General features: G+C 45.1%; 1 protein-coding gene across 1 annotated transcript in view; it reads right to left on the bottom strand.

Moving 5' to 3' along the window:
* Positions 1-468: 468 nt before the first annotated feature.
* EPN3 (epsin 3) overlaps positions 469-22304 on the bottom strand; it is a 63346-nt gene continuing 41510 nt past the window's right edge. The window contains exons 4-10 of the mRNA XM_077458916.1: positions 21319-21402; positions 18787-18891; positions 14800-14932; positions 12666-12836; positions 10076-10168; positions 3531-3737; positions 469-3436 (exon numbers count right to left, since the gene is read on the bottom strand). Coding sequence (XP_077315042.1) covers positions 3090-3436; positions 3531-3737; positions 10076-10168; positions 12666-12836; positions 14800-14932; positions 18787-18891; positions 21319-21402 — 1140 coding nt within the window. The 3' untranslated portion in view covers positions 469-3089. The remainder of the gene's footprint in view (positions 3437-3530; positions 3738-10075; positions 10169-12665; positions 12837-14799; positions 14933-18786; positions 18892-21318; positions 21403-22304) is intronic.

Here is a 22304-nt window from a genome sequence, read left to right as displayed (position 1 = left end):
CGCTGTGAAGAAGTGGACCTCCGTGCCGTCTCTTCGCTAGCAAGTGCTGTGACTGACGGCTCCGGAAGGAAGAGGGGCGAAGATGGATGCGGTCACTAGCGGGGACATCAAGGACATTGCGGGCTTTGTTTGCAGGTAAGCGTCACATAATGGGCTAGTATGCGATGCATACTAGCCCATTATGCTTTTACTTTGCAGGAGTAAAAGAGGAAGAAAAACCCATCAGTGTTTACCTAAAAATAATGTTTGATGTGTTCCATGCTTGCTCTTCCATTCTTTTGTTATAATAGAATTGCCATTTGTAGGCTAACCACTAGAGGGAGCTCTGTATTTGACTCAGATTCATTTAACCCTTGCAGCTTGGGGGAGCTGTCGTGTTTAATTCCTTTTCAGGGCATAATAGGAGACAAAGTAAGGCCCCACTACCCTCTCCCATTTATCTGAGAATAAATTCCCAACACAGAAGAGTGGCTGTTTTATAAATTTTTTATTTGCGACATTGATATTTACCTGGAGCTTTCTTGTAAAGCATAATGGCAGATATATAAAAACAATTAGCACAGTTATGGAATTATTTAAAAAATATATGTATTTTTAATACAATTTCTTAACATCAGGTTTTCTTTTAATACCTTACACTGATGAATAGGGAGCGCCGATGCTTGCAGCCCATCAGGATCTGCTGTAGTGCTGACAGTAAACATGCTGACCAGAGGAGAGAGCGGAGTAATGGCGGAGCAGCGTCCTGCTGCTCCTGAACGGTCTAATCAGCAAGCTGGAGGGGGGGGGGGGGGGACCTGTTCTAGACCAGGCTGTGCTGCTGCTACTGCAGTGCAGGTTGAGGATCCGGTTGTGTTTCAGGATGCCTTGATCACAAATCTGGCTGTACAGCACTAGAACGCCTTAGGGAGGTAAAACAGTAACCACACATTTATCTTAATAGCATCTTTAGCTGCTTGCCTGGCGTTCAACTTTAACCCCTTAAAGTGGTTGTAAACCTGTATATATACCCAGTGACGTGACTGGCATCAGGTGATACACAGAGATGAAACAAATCCTCCTATATAAGTTGTACCTGTTTACTTCTATCCTTTACATCTGTTCAAAGTCCATAATTTACATGATTTTTCCAAGCTTTAAAAGGTAGGAGGGGGATCTGACATCACACAGGGCACAGCATAGAGCTAAATGTAATCTGAGACCTGAGTGGAGGGAATGGACTCCCTTTACACAGTCTCATAGGGAAACATCCACAACCGAGGCTGTCAATCACCTTCTGTGTGCTGATGGATATCAGAAGTGACTCATGGAGGGGATCTGACATCACACAGGGCACAGCATAGAGCTAAATGTAATCTGAGACCCGAGTGGAGGGAACGGACTCCCTTTACACAGTGTCATAGGGAAACATGCACAAACGAGGCTGTCAATCACCTTCTGTGTGCTGATGGATATCAGAAGCGACTCATGGAGGGGATCTGACATCACACAGGGCACAGCATAGAGCTAAATGTAATCTGAGACCTGAGTGGAGGGAATGGACTCCCTTTACACAGTCTCATAGGGAAACATGCACAAACGAGGCTGTCAATCACCTTCTGTGTGCTGATGGATATCAGAAGCGACTCATGGAGGGGATCTGACATCGCACACGGCACAGCATAGAGCTAAATGTAATCTGAGACCTGAGTGGAGGGAACGGACTCCCTTTACACAGTCTCATAGGGAAACATGCACAAACGAGGCTGTCAATCACCTTCTGTGTGCTGATGGATATCAGAAGCGACTCATGGAGGGGATCTGACATCACACAGGGCACAGCATAGAGCTAAATGTAATCTGAGACCTGAGTGGAGGGAATGGACTCCCTTTACACAGTCTCATAGGGAAACATGCACAAACGAGGCTGTCAATCACCTTCTGTGTGCTGATGGATATCAGAAGCGACTCATGGAGGGGATCTGACATCGCACACGGCACAGCATAGAGCTAAATGTAATCTGAGACCTGAGTGGAGGGAACGGACTCCCTTTACACAGTCTCATAGGGAAACATGCACAAACGAGGCTGTCAATCACCTTCTGTGTGCTGATGGATATAAGAAGCGACTCATGGAGGGGATCTGACATCACACAGGGCACAGCATAGAGCTAAATGTAATCTGAGACCTGAGTGGAGGGAACGGACTCCCTTTACACAGTCTCATAGGGAAACATCCACAACCGAGGCTGTCAATCACCTTCTGTGTGCTGATGGATATCAGAAGTGACTCATGGAGGGGATCTGACATAGCACACGGCACAGCATAGAGCTAAATGTAATCTGAGACCTGAGTGGAGGGAACGGACTCCCTTTACACAGTCTCATAGGGAAACATGCACAACCGAGGCTGTCAATCACCTTCTGTGTGCTGATGGATATCAGAAGTGACTCATGGAGGGGATCTGACATCACACAGGGCACAGCATAGAGCTAAATGTAATCTGAGACCTGAGTGGAGGGAACGGACTCCCTTTACACAGTCTCATAGGGAAACATGCACAACCGAGGCTGTCAATCACCTTCTGTGCCATTACAGCCCACCTTTCTTGCCAACACCACATATATGCTCTATGTGGCGGGGAAGAGGTTAAATGCAGAGAGACGGAGGGAGTGTTGTGCACAAAGCCATAGCAATACGCAGCCAGACCCCTGTAGACTGGTGGCGGCTGTGATTCAGCAATACTCTTAATAAACTTTATAATAATAGCATTTTGACAGCTAACTATTGTTACCCTAAATCTCATTGCTCTAAAACATTCTGTTCCACTTAGCGATGACCTATATTCATAATTATGACTCATTAAAAAGTGATATACCAGATAATGACCTCATAATTTTAGAAATAATTAAACTCGCAACTCCAGCGCCAAAAAATAATTTGTTTCTGTTGGAAATACCTTGTTTGATGATTTTGTACAATGTAATTACAGAGAATTATTGCATTTTAGCTTTGCCTGGAAAGAGAAAGTCATACGTGCAGCACAGCAAGGGACAAGCTTATTTGTAAATCGGATACGGGGGGGGGGGGGGGGGCCTGCCTTAGCCAATCAGAGGAAAGGATTGGTTCCGGTTTGTGGAAGGGAAGAAGCTGGGACTATTGGTTGAGGAATTGGAGGGTAGGGGTAACCCATCATGGGGTGAAGAGGGGCAAAAGAGGGGTAAGGCTGTAGCGGCATCGGGACGTTGGTTGGCATTGGAAATCCAGGCATCGGTGGCAGGGTCCCTAAGGTGTTAACCCCAAGTTCCATTGTGTTCATTGGCATAAGACCAGGCATTGGCATGGGCGGCAATGCTGCAGTAGTGTTCGGCACTGGAGAGGCAGCCCTCATTTGGTTCATAGAAGGCCTCAGGTCTCCATGTTGGAATGGGTTGGAGGCGGGTGGAGCACTTACACCTAAAAATAAGAAAAGATAGAGTTAGACTCAAAGTTTTCTACTTTACGCTACTTTCTTTTTCATCATCTCGTACTTTGGTTCATGTTTACTCACCAGATGCAAAAGGGTTTTTGGTTTTGACAGTAGAGCTGTAGGAGACCAGGCTCTCTAGGTTGACCAAGGTTCGAGCAGCTGGTTCCAAGAACAACTCGGGAGTGTTTGAGCGAGGTTTAGAGTCAAGCTTAGGATCTTCAGCTTTTAGATCTGGACTATGTGTGGCTGGTTTAGTGCTGTGTTCAGAGTCTCCAAAAAAGTCCAGTTCTGCAAGAAAAAATATAGAGCTTTTTACAAATAAGGTACTAGAATGGAAAACAGAAAATAAGCTGCCTTAGGAAAATGTAACTGTATTTAAGTGCATTTACAATTTGTGATCTATTTATAAATAATTCACTGGACAAATGTCACAACCATAAACCACAACCATATTTAGCCGAATACATTTATTTCCTATGATTATTAGCTCCATTTAGTGTTCATAATGCGGGATTTTCCCCATTAAGGTATTTCAGGAAATATCACATAATGGCCACTAGATGGAGCTGACAATAATAGGAAATACGCAAATTAGTCAAAATACAGTAATTCGTGATGGCAGAGCAAATGCATGTGACGTTGGGGAAGAATTACTAAAACTGGTGCACCCAATTTCTAACTTCAGATCGTTTAATTAACCGCTTGATGACCAGTGCACGATGATATACGTCAGCACAATGGCACAGCTGCGCAAATGGGCGTACAGGTACGTCGTCCCCTCTAAGATGCGGCATTGTGGGTGCGCACACCGTCACGTACTCCATGACCGTGCCCGTGGGTCTCGCAGACTCGATGTCCGCCAGTGTCCCGCGATCGTGTCATGGAGCAGCATGTACTGTAATTGTGTTGTCCCCCCTATACATTGTAAACCGCTGCATAAACTGTTGGTGCTATATAAATCGTGAATAATAATAATAGTAAACAAGGCATTTCCCTGTTCTGCCTAGTGACATGACAGAGACCCACTGCTCCTTGTGATCGGGAGCAGTGATCGATGTCATGTCAGTGGTAGCTCATCCTCCCACCGTTAGAATCAATCCCTAGGACACACTTAACCCCTTGATCGCCCCCTAGTGTTTAACCCCTTCCCTGCCAGTGTCATTGATACAGTAATTAGTGCATTTTTATAGCACTGATCGCTGTATAAATGACAATGGTCCCAAAATAGTGTCAAAAGTGTCCGATCTGTCTGCCATTATGTCGCAGTTCTGATAAAAAAAATCGCAGATCGTGGCCATTACTAATAAAAAAAAAATGCCATAAAACGATCCCCTATTTTGTAGACGCTATAAATTTTGCGCAATTATACGCTTATTCAGATTTTTTTTTTACCAAAAATATGTAGAAGAATGCCTATCGGCCTAAACTAAGGAAAAAAAACTTTTTTATATATTTTGGGGGATATTTATTATAGCAAAAATGAATATATACAGTGCCTTGTGAAAGTATTCGGCCCCCTTGAACTTTTCAACCTTTTGCCACATTTCAGGCTTCAAACATAAAGATATAAAATTTTAATTTTTTGTGACGAATCACCAACAAGTGGGACACATTTGTGAAGTGGAACGAAATCTATTGGATAATTTAAACTTTTTTAGCAAATAAAAAACTGAAAAGTGGTGCGTGCAAAATTATTCGGCCCCTTTGTCCTAAATGACTGATGGTGATAAATAGAATCCACCTGTGTGTAATCAAGTCTCTGTATAAATGCATCTGCTCTGTGATAGTCTCAGGGTTCTGTTGAAAGCGCAGAGAGCATCATGAAGACCAAGGAACACACCAGGCAGGTCTGTAATACTGTTGTGGAGAAGTTTAAAGCCGGATTTGGATACAGAAAGATTTCCCAAGCTTTAAACATCCCTAGGAGCACTGTGCAAGCGATCATTTTGAAATGGAAGGAGTATCAGACCACTGCAAATCTACCAAGACCTGGCTGTCCCTCTAAACTTTCAGCTCAGACAAGGAGAAGACTGATCAGAGATGCAGCCAAGAGGCCCATGATCACTCTGGATGAACTGCAGAGAACTACAGCTGAGGTGGGAGAGTCTGTCCATAGGACAACAATCCGTCGTACACTGCACAAATCTGGCCTTTATGGAAGAGTGGCAAGAAGAAAGCCATTTCTCAAAGATATCCATAAAAAGTCTCGTCTAAAGTTTGCCACAAGCCACCTGGGAGACACACCAAACATGTGGAAGAAGGTGCTCTGGTCAGATGAAACCAAAATCCAACTCTTTGCCCACAATGCAAAACGATATGTTTGGCGTAAAAGCAACACAGCTCATCACCCTCAACACACCATCCCCACTGTCAAACATGGTGGTGGCAGCATCATGGTTTGGGCCTGCTTTTCTTCAGCAGGGACAGGGAAGATGGTTAAAATTGAGGGGAAGATGGATGCAGCCAAATACAGGACCATTCTGGATGAAAACCTGTTGGAGTCTGCAAAAGACCTGAAACTGGGACGGAGATTTATCTTCCAACAAGACAGTGATCCCAAACATACAGCAAAATCTACAAAGGAATGGTTCACAAATAAACGTATCCAGGTGTTAGAATGGCCAAGTCAAAGTCCAGACCTGAATCCAATCGAGAATCTGTGGAAAGAGCTGAGAACTGCTGTTCACAAACGCTCTCCATCCAACCTCACTGAGCTCGAGCTGTTTTGCAAGGAAGAATGGGCAAGAATTTCAGTCTCTCGATGTGCAAAACTGATAGAGATATACCCCAAGCGACTTGCAGCTGTAATCGCAGCAAAAAATGGCTCTACAAAGTATTAACGCAAGGGGGCCGAATAATTTTGCACGCACCACTTTTCATTTTTTTATTAGTTAAAAAAGTTTCAAAAATCCAATAGATTTCGTTCCACTTCACAATTGTGTCCCACTTGTTGGTGATTCTTCACAAAAAATAAAAATTTTATATCTTTATGTTTGAAGCGTGAAATGTGGCAAAAGGTTGAAAAGTTCAAGGGGCAGAATACTTTCGCAAGGCACTGTATTGCGTTTTTTTCCAAATTGTCGCTCTTTTTTTGTTTATAGCGTAAAAAATAAAAAACGCAGAGGTTATCAAATACCACCAAAAGAAATCTCTATTTGTGGGAAAAAAAGGACGTCAATTTTGTTTGGGTACAAGGTCGCACGATCGCGCAATTTTCAGTTAAAGCGACGCAGTGCCGAATCAAAAAAAGTGCTCTGGTCAGGAAGGGGGCAAATCCTTCCGGGGCTGAAGTGCTTAATTAGGGCTCCCATACAGAATCTTGATGTACAGCACTACTTGCTCTCACCAGCAGGTGGTGCCCTAAGTGAACTTTAGAATTGTAGCATTCTGTCCAAGAACGCACCTAAGTGATGTGGATTGTTGGGGGAATCCCAATAAGATGCTGGAGGACACCCAAAGAAATACAAGGGACTTTCCAGGGTATTAAGAATAGTTATCCATAAAATGCAGAGCAGACTGGCAGCATGCCAATCAGCCCCAAAAAACTGACTTGCTTTAAAAAGTGTATCTATATATACTACATACCGTACATTATTATTTTTTTCTGAACCAGTAGGGTGACTATGCATCCCTTATTCGCTCATGTGGATGGCAGTATCTAGGAGCCCCCTTATTTATAATGTGTATTCCTTCTTTAAAGCTCCCTCACCAACACCTGAATGAGCAGGGCAGGGATACATCACTGCAGTGGGTACTAACCACTGTTAGGGTGCTTAAAGCTGCCGCCAGCTACCTAACAACCAGGATCCCTAAATGGGAAATGGTCATAGTTATCAGATGTAGTAATACTGCTGCTGACGTTTCACTTCCCTTTAAAGCCGGAGGTTCGGACTTGGCCAGACACCCATTTAGTTCAGCCATTTGCCAAACTTCCCAACAAGTAAAATTTGGATCAAACTGGGAGTTCATTCCCAGCACCAACCACATATAGAGCTCATCCCTAAAACCAACCACATATAAACCTCATACCCAGCACCAACCACATATATACCTCATCCCTAGCACCAACCACATATATACCTCATCCCCAGCACCAACCACATATAGACCTCGTCCCCAGCACCAACCACATATATACCTCATCCCCAGCACCAACCACATATAGACCTCATCCCCAGCACCAACCACATATAGACCTTATTCCCAGCACCAACCCCATATAGACCTCGTCCCCATCACCAACCACATATAGACCTCGTCCCCATCACCAACCACATATAGACCTCATCCCCAGCACCAACCACATATAGACCTCATCCCCAGCACCAACCACATATAGACCTCATCCCCAGCACCAACCACATATAGACCTCGTCCCCAGCACCAACCACATATATACCTCATCCCCAGCACCAACCACATATAGACCTCATCCCCAGCACCAACCACATATAGACCTTATTCCCAGCACCAACCCCATATAGACCTCGTCCCCATCACCAACCACATATAGACCTCGTCCCCATCACCAACCACATATAGACCTCATCCCCAGCACCAACCACATATAGACCTCATCCCCAGCACCAACCACATATAGACCTCATCCCCAGCACCAACCACATATAGACCTCGTCCCCATCACCAACCACATATAGACCTCGTCCCCAGCACCAACCACATACAGACCTCGTCCCCAGCACCAACCACATATAGACCTCGTCCCCAGCACCAACCACATATAGACCTCGTCCCCAGCACCAACCACATATAGACCTCATCCCCAGTACCAACCACATATAGACCTCATCCCCATCACCAACCACATATAGACCTTGTCCCCATCACCAACCACATATAGACCTTGTCCTCAGCACCAACCACATATAGACCTTGTCCCCAGCACCAACCACATATAGACCTCGTCCCCAGAACCAACCATATATAGACCTCGTCCCCAGAACCAACCATATATAAAGCTCATGCCTAGCACCAACCACATATAGACCTCATCTCTAGCACCAAACACATATAGACCACATCCCCAGCACCAATCACATGATAACTGGTAAGCTGCAACATATTACATTTTGTTCTTGGGTTTACAGTATCTCACAAAAGTGAGTACACCCCTCACGTTTTTGGAAATGTTTTATTATATCTGTTCATGTGACAACACTGAAGAAATTACACATTGCCATTAACGTCTAAACCGCTGGCAACAAAAGTGAGTACACCCCTAAGTGAAAATGTCCAAATTGGGCCCAAAGTGTCAATATTTTGTGTGGCCACCGTTATTTTCCACCACTGCCTTAACCCTCTTGGTCATGGAGTTCACCAGAGCTTCACAGGTTGTCACTGGAGTCCTCTTCCACTCCTCCATGACGACATCATGGAGCTGGTGGATGTTAGAGACCTTGCGCTCGTCCACCTTCCGTTTTGAGGATGCCCCACAGATGATCAATAGGGCTTAGGTCTGGAGACATGCTTGGCCAGTCCATCACCTTTACTCTCAGCTTCTTTAGCAAGGCAGTGGTCATCTTGGAGGTGTGTTTGGGGTCGTTATCATGTTGGAATACTGCCCTGCGGCCCAGTCTCTGAAGGGAGGGGATCATGCTCTGCTTCAGTATGTCACAGTACATGTTGGCATTCATGGTTTCCACCTTGCACTCATGCAGCCCCAGGCCATGACACTCCCAACACCATGCTTGATTGTAGCCAAGACACACTTGTACTCCTTACCTGGTTGTCACCACACACACTTGACACCATCTGAACCAAATAAGTTTATCTTGGTCTCATCAGACCACAGGACATGGTTCTAGTAATCCATGTCCTTAGTCTGCTTGTCTTCAGAAAACAGTTTGCAGGCTTTCTTGTGCATCATCATTAGAAGAGGCTTCCTTCTGGGACGACAGCCGTGCAGACCAATTTGATGCAGTGTGTGGCATATGGTCTGACCACTGACAGGCTGACCCCCCCACCCCCTTTGACCTATGCAGCAATACTACGTTTATTTCCCAAAGACAACCTCTGGATATGACGCTGAGCATGTGCATTCAACTTCTTTGGTCGACCATGGCGAGGCCTGTTCTGAGTGGGACCTGTCTTGTTAAACCGCTGTATGGTCTTGGCCACCGTGCTGCAGCTCAGTTTCAGGGACTTAGCAACCTTCTTATAGCCTAGGCCATCTTTATGTAGAGCAACAATTCTTTTTTTCAGATCCTCAAAGAGTTCTTTGCCATGAGGTGCCATGTTGAACTTTCAGTGACCGGTATGAGAGAGTGAGAGAAATAACAAATTTAACACACCTGCTCTCCATTCACACCTGAGACCTTGTAACACTAATGAGTCACATGACACGGGGAGGGAAAATGGCTGATTGGGCCCAATTTGGACATTTTCACTTAGGGGTGTACTCACTTTTGTTGCCAACGGTTGTGGCTAATTAATGGCCGTGTGTTGAGTTATTTTGAGGGGACAGCAAATTTACACTGTTATACAAGCTGTACATTGTAGACAAGTGTCATTTCTTCAGTGTTGTCACATGAAAACATGACTTTTGTCAGATACTGTAGATCCCTGTAAAGAAACTCAGAACTGCATATATGGTAACATCATCTTACCAAAAGAGTTATCTGTCTTGATGGAGGATGGTGATTGGGCTTCCTTGGTAGGTGCAGGTGGTGAAAATATATCATACATGGCTTCATGTGAACCTATAAAAAAAAAAGCAAAACTTTGACCTGTTGAACCAATCAATCACTTTTAGGTTTGGCTGGAATATAGGAAAGGTTTACGTCAAGAAGAGTCCAAAACCCCACAGAAAAGGATGTCTTAAAGAAAAAAAAATTCTTTGAAAGCAATCAATAAGAATTCTACGAGACAGTAAATTAAAGCTGGCCATAGATGGATCGAAAATTTGGTCAGTTCAGAAGGGACTGGCCGAATTTCGATCCATGTGTGGCCATTCCTATTTGACAGAAGTTGATCATTATATTGACTTCTGTTGAATGAGAATATTGGAAATGTTTTCTCAATCAGTGGCTACAGCCACTGATCAGTGTATTCGGACAGGGAGAGTCCCTCTGTCAGAATGTGAACCACGTCTGTGGATGAATGAATGAATGAAATATTTGTATAGCGCACAACACGAACTGAATCGCCTCTAGGCGCTGTGGATGGAGGAATCACTTTTTTTCGTACAACCCACTATGGCCAGTTTAAGATTAGATTAGTATTTTAAAGGGTCAGTTCACACAAAAGTGATAATTCGTGGATCTTTGTGGCCTGAGTCAACCCCTGGATTGTAATCTGTTGGATACTCCAACAGTGGGACCTCCCTTCCACAATCCCCAACTCTACTTCTGTTCAGCGGGGAGTTTTGGGTGTTCCCCCCACACCTTTGTGTGTCCCAGCTCCTGTTACATTTTCCATAATATAAAATACAGAAGCAAAAATCCAGCAGGTATGGTGTGAAGCCCCCCAAAATGGGCACAGCAGGTGTGCAGAACCGGGATCCCAGTGCAGAGATCTCACCAACAAAGAACTGGAGAGATAGGGCCTGAACTTTGCAGTAAGGGCCCATTTACACCACAATGTAGTGCTTGGTGGTGACCCCCAGAGTCAGGGAGGGCATTCCTCCGAAGGGTTTAGGTTATTAGGCATGGTGGAAGATGGAAAGATGGGCGCCAGTCACCTTTAAAAATGAACAAAGAGAGTTCTATTTCTCTTAACAGGAACAGGGGAGAGAGGGGTAAGGTACAAGACACCTTTAGCCCTTGTACACACGGTCGGACATTCCGACAACAAAATCCATCGGATTTTGTCCGAAACTTGTGCTGCATACACACGGTCGGACAAAGTAGTCGGAAAATCCAATTGTACGTAACGTGATGACGTTATTTCGTTACGACGGGACTACGTTCAGGTTAGTAGCCAATAGCTTTGGTCTCGTAATTTGATCTGAGCATGCGTGGCACTTTGTCCAATCGGAATTCTCTACACACAATCGGACAAAGTCCGATCGGATCATGTTGTCGGAAAGTTTTATAGCCCAGCTCTAAAACTTTGTCCGTCGGATATTCCAACGGAAACAGTCCGATGGAGCCCACACACAGTCGGATTATCCGACAACACTGTCCGATCGGACATTTTCTATCGGAATGTCCGACCATGCGTACAAGGGCTTAGGCGAATCCAATAGCAACTTGGCAGACTCCTTGTACAAAAATAGAACCAAGCGGACAGCAATACAGAAAAGAACCTTTAAGCTGAATGCAGTAATCTGTATTTTGTATCAACTACTGTCTCCTATAGAAACAACATTACTCACAGTATCCCACTGTAGATACTCAAGCTTAGCTCACAGCTACCCGCTCGACTCTTCAAGCTTAGCTCACAGCTACCCCCTGTATTCTTTAAGTTTTACCCACAGCTACCTGCTGGGTTCCTCGAACTCGCACATACCCGCTATACTCCTTCAAGCTTAACTCACAGCTACCCGCTGTATTCTTGGATGAGTCTCTACTAAAGCTTTCCCAGCTACTTCACAATCCCCAGCTGATGAAGCGTCTGCTCTGGTACTCCTCCAGAACTCCATCCCTTTACACCTGCCTCCGGCAACAAGAGTGGTTGTCCCTATTCTTACTCTCCCTTACTTCTCGGCAACGATCAGGCTCCCCTCAGGCCGAGCCTCTTTACACATGGTTAGGCCTCAGGCTTCAGGCCTACACCTCTGCTGCTCCACACACACCCACCCAGGCCGCAGCCCGGGTGGAAAGAACCCTGATCATCTGACTCTCTCCAAATAAATAGAGTCCCAGCACCATCGGTGGCCAAAGAAACTCTTGCTGATTGGCTGAGAAAAGTATATTCACTCATAACCTGAATTCACTGTAATTCATTATACTAATGCCAAAGGTAACAGTGCCACCTATTGACAAAAGAGAGAAATCACAGTTAAACCCAAGATTAGGAGAAACCCATTTGATCAAAGACTACAAATTAGCCAGGCTAGTTACCACCTAACTAAATTTAAAAACAGCAGCCGTGTTTAAGACAAGAATGCTACATCCATGTTATGCAGCCCATTCAGGATGAATGGTGGGAATGAGCCCTTTGCTGGCCCAATGTTGAGCGTCCGGCACCAAAAGAAATGGACAACCACTTTATACAAATACCTACACTGAATGTAAATTTTATAACCAGTCTCACCTTTCTGCCTGTCCCCCCAAGGATCGGGCGGAGGGCTTTTGGATACCTGAGGCTCCTGCCAGCTTGACGACGAATCGCAGCCAAAGATGATGCTCTGACTTGCGTTATCCTCTCTTAACTGAGTGCTGTGAGAGGCATCCCAGGGCAGGGTAGAGGTACTGGAATTCTGATCTGAAAGAATGATTACAAAGCTTTGTCTTACGTGACAGAATGGTTTATGGTTATTACACTTATATAATTACATAATATTTACCCATTTATTTCAGCACTTTGAAAAGACGGTGAGTATTTTCTCCAACACTTTCAAGTTACCTTCTGTTCCATAAAAGAGCTATTGTTTCCAGCTATGTATTATTCATCGGATATTTGGCAGAAACATTGTTTTTCTTTAGCGCTTTACACAAGGCTGATATATTGTCAGCTCTGGGCAAACCATTTATCTCCATGCTGGGTGGAGTGGAGCAGAGTATGATTATTCTACCAGATGTTTAGTGGAACCCTATATACCTGGCATGGCCATAACAGGCTCTTGGATCAATGAGGCCTACCCCAATCCACTTGAAATGAAAAGATCTGTATTGTTCGGAGTTGCTTTCTGAAGGATATACATGCTTTAACATACAACTGGCAACGTCTATCCCTGACTTGCACACGTTATGTTTATCTACTCTTCTCATATATCACCTGTCTAATCAATATCTGCAAAGTAAGACCATATTTATGGAGCTCTGGAGTCGCAAGTGTTGCTTAAAAGGTCAGGCCATCCAGATGTGATATTTTACATATAGGTGAATCTTGTTCTTGACTAGTGAAGAGCTTGGTTTTGGTTGAACCTAGAAAGAAGATGCCATTACTGGGTCAATTGGTTGTGGCCAGAATATCCCCCACCTTGCAGCTGCATGTACACAAAGGGTGGAGATGCATGTGACATCATTGACCTAATATGGCCACATAACCATATTAGGTCAGATTATATTAGGTCAATCTCATTGACATCTTGTCAATATCATTGGCCTAATTTGGACACAAGGTCAATCACGTTGACCTAATATGACCATATGGTCAATAACATTGACCTAATATGGCCATGTGGTCAATAACATTGACCTAATATGGCCATGTGGTCAATGACATTGATCTAATATGGTCAAATTACATATAGTTACTATGTAACTATATGGTCAATAACATTGACCTAAAATGGCCATATGGTCAATAACATTGACCTAATATGACCATGTGGTCAAGGACATTGATCTAACATGGCCATGTGGTCAATAACATTGACCTAATATGCCTATGTGGTCAGTGACATTGATTTAACATGGCCATGTGGTCAGTGACATTGATCTAAAATGGCCATGTGGTCCATGACATTGACTTAATATGGCCATGTGGTCAATGACATTGCCACATGACCAATGGCCATATTAGGTTAATGATGCTGTGAGCATCCCCTCCCCTTGGTGTACTACCAACTACACACACAAAGGAGCATGGATGTTTGTGACATTATTGGCCTAATATATGGCCATATTAGGTCAATGACATTGATCTAATAATGGCTATGTAGTCAATGACATTGACCTAATATGGCCATATAGCCAATAACATTGATCTAATATGTCCACATGGTCAATGTTGCCATGAGCTTCCCCTCCCCCTTGTGTACCCGGCAGCTGCACACACACAAAAGGAGCAGGGATGCTTGTGACATCATTGGCCCAATATGGCCACATGGTCAAAGACACATGGGTTGAGAACCAACCCAGAGTTGAACCCAACCTCATCCTTATTCTTGATGACCTGAGACTTTTGGGTGTTCACTCCAACCTTTATTTGTCCCAGCTATTCCTGTTACATTCTTCCTAATATAAAATAAATATAAATCCAGCAGGGATGGTGGGGGTCGCCCATAATTGATCTCACCATTAGAGTCCCAGAGATGTCTAAGGAACTGTCAGGGGGTTTACCTCTCCAACATCTAACAAGTACTAAAATAACAGTTTTGGGTGGACTGACCCTTTCAGATCAAGACCATTGTTGGCTAATATCGGGACGTTTAAAATCACTCCTAGCCATGTTCCAATTTAAAAAACGTGGTTCCTTTCAGACAGTTTTAGAGATCACTTACTTGCTGGCCCCCAGGCTGGAAATAAAGGGCCCGTGCTTGCTGATGGAAAGGAACTAGTATGTTGAGAATCCCAGGCGTTTAAAGGAGATGACTGAGGTGGGCCAAATATATCAATCAGATCTGATATGTGCGTCTAGAAGAAGATGAACATAGGTTATTAAGAAATCAAAACAGAATCTCATGTGCTATCTAAATTGTGATTTTTCTGTAAAATATGAAAGCCCTACAGCAGGGGTGCCCAACCTTTTGAAGAGCTTGGGCCACTTAAGCGAATTGGTAACTGGTCGCGGGCCACAATGAGCGGAGCGGGAGGATGACAGGTCCGTGTCCACAGACACAGCTCACTCTACTCTATGGGCCCTCTGATCCAATCCGATTTGCCCAGATGGAAGGGGCAGATCCCTTTCTATTTTTTTTAGGTAGGCAAGTGTAAACAGACACAAGTCCGTTTTACATCTGCTGCTCCATAGAGGTGAATAGTAAGTCTGATTGGGTCGGACCAATCATGTGAACGGGACCGAAGGCTGCTTTCACACTGATGCGCTGCGATTTGCCCAAACCGCCGGTCCAGTGCAGTGAACCTGTGGATTTTCTGCGGGTTAGCTACACTTTGCCGTAAACTTCTATTATATCCTGCAGGTTTGGCGCACTTTCGGAAGACGCAACAAACCCGCAGGTAATAACAGAAGTCTATGGCTCAATGCAGGTAACCCGCAGCTGCACTGCACCTGCAGATCAGTTTGAAAGCCCAGTAACCACTGCAAAACAGATATATCCATATATACTGTGAATTTAGTAGTAAACGTACCTTTTATAACTGTCTTCCATTCTGGTATCGCTGGCTGTTGCTGTCCTAGGCGGAGTGCATTTGGTATCACTCCGCCTGTGACAGGAGCGGGCACTATACAGGAAGCATTGGCTTATGTGGCTCTGCTCCGCAGCCACCTGCACTACCAGCGGCTTCATTCACAAAACTGCTGCTCTGGGATGGCGGGTCGGCAACCTGTGATCTGGGCTTGCCAACCTGCCATCTTAGAGCAGGAGGTCGAGGGCCACATCAGAGGGCTCCGCGGGCCACATGTGGCCCCCGGGCCACTGGTTGGGCACCCCTGCCCTACAGTGTACTGAGTAAAAGGAGGAGTGCATTAAAAAGACACTCATCTTTTGAAGCTCCCAACTCCAACCACATGCATGGGAGGTTAAAGCGGAACTTCACTCTCTCGGTCAACATTGATTATTTGTAATCCTTATGCTGCTAGCATTAGTAAATAGATAGGAAAGTATGTTATATTTAGGGCCGGTTCACACTGCGGCGCGAGGCGAGGCGACACGGCTCGCCTCGCCTCGCTCCCGCAAGTTGTCCCCATTGAGTACAATGGAACCGTTCTGAGAGGAGCGACTCGAGTCGCTCCGACTCAGAAAAAAGGTTCCTGTACTACTTCGGGGCGACTTCGGGGGCGACTTGCATTGACTTCTATGCAGAAGTCCTCTGCAAGTCGCCGCTGACCCCCCCTGCAAGTCGCGGCGAGGAAGTCGGAGACGCCTCGCCGCGGCTCGCAGTGTGAACCGGCCCTTACTTGTTTCAAATTTTTTTTTTTTTTTTAGATTTCTTCAGTTACTTTTTGGTTTCCATGCCTAGGCAAATGATGTCATACTTGCCAAGATTCTTCATGGAGGAAAGGAGGGGGTTCACTAAGCTATGCACACCCTCCTACCTGTATGCCTGAGCTAATGACAGATAGATTCCAGGAAGTGAATGCTACATGAACCATCTTCAGAAGACTTAAATAGGAGGATAGCCATGCAGGGAAAGGCATCCAGCAAGGCGCCACATCTGCAGGCGCAGGAACGCTGTCTCCTATGGCAACAGTTTTTAACAGTTCCTAACACAAAGCGTAACAGTTCTTTCACTCTCACTACAATTACGCCTTGTAGTTCTTCAGCCCACTGAACTCCCGGTCTCTCACTGGACCCACTGATTCACTGCCACTGAATTCCTTGAGCTCCTCCAAAATACCCCAACTATGGCCACTAGATGGAGCTGCCTATCATAGAAAACCAGTTCCTCTGCACCATCTAGTCTCCATATTGCAGTATTTTGCACATTTACACATTTGAATTACAGAGAAAATAGCCAGAGAACATTTGATTTTTTTCCCCCCGATTTCACAGAATAAATAAACATGCAGCTTCCGAGGTTGATGTCAATTTTTAATAATACACTCGTGTAGTGCTTCAAAGCAGGAAAAAGAGAGTGTGTAATGAGCAAATATGTCTGTCTCTATTTACATACATGGAAACAATGGGGTTGATTTACTAAAGGCAGATAGACTGTTGCGCCAGAGCTTAGTAAATGAGGTAAAGCTATAATTTGGAAAGAATACCCAATCACATGCAAGGGGGGGGGGGGGGGGGGGGACAGCATTTTATCTTGCAGATCAGATAATCATAGCTCTCAACTGTCCCTGGTTTTGAGGGACTGTCCCTGATTTGGAGCAATGTCCCTTTGTCCCTCATTCCTCCTTATTTGTCCCTCATTTTGGTCTGATCTATATAGATAAATGCACTTTTTATCTATCAAAAAGTGTCTCCCAGTGCTAAACCTTTCATCTGATTTCTAAATTGCTGCATTTGTAAATTCCGAACGCCAATATAAAGGAATATTAGTGGTAAAAAAAGCACTTGTGAGTTTACCCAATCTTGTTTTTTTTGTACAATTTTCCTTTAAGGGGGCGTGTCCTATCCCTGCATACTTTTGCTGCTAGGTGTTCCCTAGTTCCATCTCAAAAAGTTGGGAGGTATGGATAATGGAAGTCAGCAAGGCTTCTCCATATTTACTGTTCTGGATCAATTGCAAAATGTTGTTTTAGGAAGCAAATTTTTTTTTTTGGGGGGGTTGGTACTAAGAATGGTGATTTAAGAGGATTTTTTTGAGAGGGGAAAGAAGATTTGTGCTAGGAGGGGGGTTGAGGGGTGGATTTGTACTGGGAGGAATGGGAATTTATGCTTAGGGGGTAAGCAGCAGATTTTTAGGGCTCAGTTTTTTTTTTGTGGGAAGATTTCTGCTGACACATAATGATCATAGATTGTAAGCTCTAATGAGTAGGGCCCTCTGATCCCCCCTGTATTGAATTGTATTGTAATTGTACTGTCTGCCCTGATTCTGTAAAGCGCTGCAAAAACTGTTGGGGCTATATAAAGACTGTATTATTATAATAATAATAATAATAATATATCTTGGAAGTGGCGCAGTTTGGGATGCTTGCCCTAGGCTTTATATTACCTTGTGCCGGTGTTCTGTCAAAAACTGTCCCCCCATCAGATAGTGTCTGCCCCGTACTGCGCAGACACAGCACTTGTGCAGTACGGAGGACAAGGAGACTCCGAAAGTCTCCGAAGATGAACGGATGAACGGCACCTGCGCACTGAGTCCAGGTTGAAGCCCCACCATACAACTGGACATACGGTAGCAGTTAGTAAGACGGCCCCTTGCGGGCTCACTTCGCTCGCCACGCTTTGGGCACGGCCAAGCTTCGCTTGGCAATTTTTTATTCTAACTCTATGTCCACTTGGATGGAGGGGCTTGAACCTGGACTCAGTGCACAGGCGCCGTTCATCTTCGGAGATGTTCGGTGTCCCCTTGTCTTCCATACTGCGCAAGCGCAGTACAGGGCAGACACTATCCGACGGGGGACACTGCATACCCCCCCCCCCCCCCCCCCCATGAAAACACTGATCTGTGCTGCAGCACCTGATCGAATGCTGGTCAAACACCAGGACCACTGAACAGAAAGATTCCCAGGGATTGCAAATAAAAAAAACTACATTTTTGCTTGCACATGATTGGATGATGGAAATCAGCAGAGCTTCTTCTCATTTACAAAGCTCTGGAGCAACTACACTTGTAGAGGGCAACTGCAAAGTAAGTGCACTGTCTATTTGCCTTTAGTAAATCAACCCCAAAGTATCTGCAGTCCAGAGCATTACCTCTTTTTTCTTTTCTTTCTCCGGCTCCCCTGGCTCCGTTGACAGATGGGTCTCCATCAGAGCCTTCTCAATTATTGATATCTCTCCTTGATGTGACCTCATCTCCTAAATGAAGGAAGGTTTCTGTTAGAGACATATCAGGATGAAGGAACACATTCAGCAAATCGCCTAAAAGGAAAGCTGCCAGGAAAAAAAACAAGGAAGCAGTAAATGTTGTCCTCCATCTTTTACATACTGCCATGGTGATCCTCTGACTTCTGTGCTTTCTAAACCAGTGATTTGGGTCAGTGACTTGAAGTGCTGAAGGCAGATGATTAGACTAGCAGCCAGGCAACTCTACAGGAAATTTCTACAGGAGGCCAAAAAACATGGCCCATGAGATTCACTAATAGCAGATTTCCATAAGATTATGGTCTACCTAAAAAGTGCAAGATTGGAGGTAGGTAGTTTGGGCCATGTATAGCACTACCCCCGCAGGGGCTGCTGGTAACTGTCTTCAGTATTCCTGCACAGCCAGGCAACACGCATTTTCCACTTGCATCCGAACACAAGAAATCATTGCTTGGGCTTGTTTTCTAAGGGGTAATAACTTGGGTGGGGTAGAGGGGTTATGGGATGCCCAACTTGACGGAAACAACAGATGGGGACAACTTCCTTCCTATGTACAGGGAAAAGATCCTGGACTGTCCTCCTTCCTGGGATCAATCAGTCTTTAAAGAGGAGCTGCAGACTCCTTCAGAAAAAATTTTAAGTCAGCAACTACAAATACTGTAGCTGCTGACTTTTAATATTAGGACACTTACCTGTCCACGAATCCAGTGGGGTCTTCACCAGAGCCGATTTATCTCTGGTGATGCCGCCAACATTTTGGCCTTGTGGCTTCACGGCTGGTTTCCTACTGCACATACGCTGCACTTTGTGAATAGCCCGGCGGCAGGCTGGCTGAGGAGAAGTCAGACAGAAGTGGGAGCGGGTACCTGTCAAACTCAGGTACCCACTCCCCCCTGGAAGCTGCCAAATGTAGCAGCTCAGGGCGGGGCAGGAGGCAAATAAGCAGAGCTTACCCTTTTGGGTGAAGCTCCTCTTTAAGGATCAGTTAGCAAAAGTTCCTTGCAGACTAAAAGCTCTTAGTCCCCTTTGGAAGATAGCCGAACTTCCGGATGACTTCCCTGAGGCGAAGTCAGCAGGAAGTGGGAGCGGGTACCTGTCAATCAGGTACCCACTCCCCCCGAAAGGTGCCAAATGTAGCAGCGGAGGAGGCAACTAAGCTGAGCTTACCCTTTTGGGTGAAGCTCCGCTTTAAGGATCAGTTAGCAAAAGTCCTTTGCGGACTAGGAGCTCTTAGTCCCCTTTAAAAGATAGAACAAAATGTTGCAAAACTGCATGCAGGAGTCCTCTCCTCTGTAGAGCTGCTCCAAGCTCGACTGCCTGCAGATACTACAAGTCCTTCTGGCTGCTCTGAAGATCTCCCAAGGCAAGGGATAGGAAAGCTTAGGGACAGCGCTGTCCTATGAAAGCTTGCTACATGCGGCAGTCTCTCCCCTAGTGAATTCCTGGGCTGATGTACTCATTCTGTCCTCCTTGCTTTAAGATTCCTTCTCAAGCTAGACATGGAAAGGATTCTTCCCAGCCAGCCCGAGCCCAGCCTGGAGGCAAAGCCCCCCCAGACCTAGGGGACCCCTCCTAGGCCACCGACAGCCTCCTCAGCACTCCATCTTCCACCCGACTCCCTTGCTGGCATGGCTCCCCCATATTTAAGGGCTAACTCAGCCACCCTGCCAGGACATTCTGCCTGGGGATTGGCCAAGTTCCCCGAAGTATGCAGATCAGGACCTTCTGGCCTCAGCCCACTAACTTCCAGAAGCTTCTACCACCTTCTAGATCCAGGGGGAAGTACCAGAGACCTGCCTCTGTAGAGCCATCCAGCCTGAACTGCGGTAACCCGACTCAAGCCGAGTTACAGACTCACATAACTTACCACGAGTCATAAGCTTAAAGTGATTGTAAGGCTTTAGTTTTTTTTTTTTCTTTTAAAAACAAACATGTCATACGTGCCTCCACTGTGCAGCTCTTTTTGCACAGAGTGGCCCCGATCATCGACTTCTGGGGTCCCTCTGGCTCTCGCGCCTCCTCCTCTTATCAGATAACCCCCTAGGACAAGGGTGGTTACTTTGCGGGCATGCTCCCGAGTCCATCATTCGGTGTCCATAGACATGAATGCCAGACTCGGCCCCGTCCCCCGGCATTGGATTTCATTGACTACACCAGGAGCCAGTGGCTGCGCTACTATCAATCTATCCAATCAAGAGCTGGGGCCTTGTGCAGAGAGGGACAGCACGTCTCTGCCGAATGAATGAAGGGGCACAGGTAAGTAAAACGGGGGGGCTGAGGGGCCGGTCACTGGCAGAAGTTTTTTCACCTTAATGCATAGGATGCATTAAAGTGAAAAAACACGAATCTTTACAACCCCTTTAAATTTACCTACACCAACACTAGTAGCACACTAGAGGGCGCTACACATGTAATACATACTTTTTCATATTCCTCTTTACTTTTTCTCAAGGCTGCTTGGATCTGTAGTTCTTCCTCTGGATCAGGGGCTGTAGGTTCTTTTCCCTGCAAAGAAAAATATAAATAATTAGCTCAGCAAGATTTCAAAGTAGCCACATATCATAACTCCAGTGCAATTAAAAAATAGCAGGGGAGTATTTGTTGTATTATTTTTTATAAAAATGTGATTATTTGCAATGTTACAAATAATTAAGTATGTGACAAAATAAAAAAACGTTGGAAAAAAGATGGGAAGACAGAAGGTACAAGGGGGGGTGGGGGGCGGGGGGGGTGGGGGTGAAAGGAGTATTTTAAACATCTCTTATCAGAAATTGTGTTCGCTGATACCCCCCTGTCCTTTCGGCCTTGTCACTGTTAATAGTTACATAGGGGTTGATTTACCAAAACTGGAGAGTGCAAAATCTGGTGCAGCTCTGCAGAGAAACCAATCAGCTTCCAGGTTTTATTGTCAAAACTTAATTGAACAAGCTGAAGTTAGAAGCTGATTGGTTACCATGCACAGCTGAACCAGATTGCTCCAGTTTTAGTAACTCTCCCCCATTGCTCCGAACTATATATGAGGACAACAGAACCATGCCCCTTCTATGTTATGGAGAGCAAAGAGGTGGGGTTGTGTAGTTCTCTCCTGTTTCTGTTCCTAGTACAGCATAATGGGTCAGTGTTGTCACCCTAGGGCTGCAGTGGGCTACTGGCCTAAGATTAAAGTGGCTGTAATCCCCTCCATATACCCAGTGAAGTGGCCCAACATATGACGTTCCTGTTTATCTGCATAGAGTGCAGAGTCTATTTGCCTTTAGTAAATCAGCCCCTTAGTGCTCCTAAATGAGACAAGTAAACACTATAGAAGGATATGCTTTGTTCATATTTAATGTCTGAGGTTTACAGACACTTTAAAAAAGGAAAACCAATGCAGCAACCAAATCTGATTGGTAGGCAGCGATATATTT

This window comes from Lithobates pipiens, unplaced genomic scaffold (assembly GCF_037356315.1).
Source record: "Lithobates pipiens isolate NorthernLeopardFrog02 unplaced genomic scaffold, aLitPip1_a1.2 Scaffold_28, whole genome shotgun sequence".
NCBI lineage: Eukaryota > Metazoa > Chordata > Amphibia > Anura > Ranidae > Lithobates > Lithobates pipiens.
The sequence above is the reverse complement of the archived record's forward strand: the minus strand, read 5'-3'. Positions and strand labels throughout refer to the sequence as shown.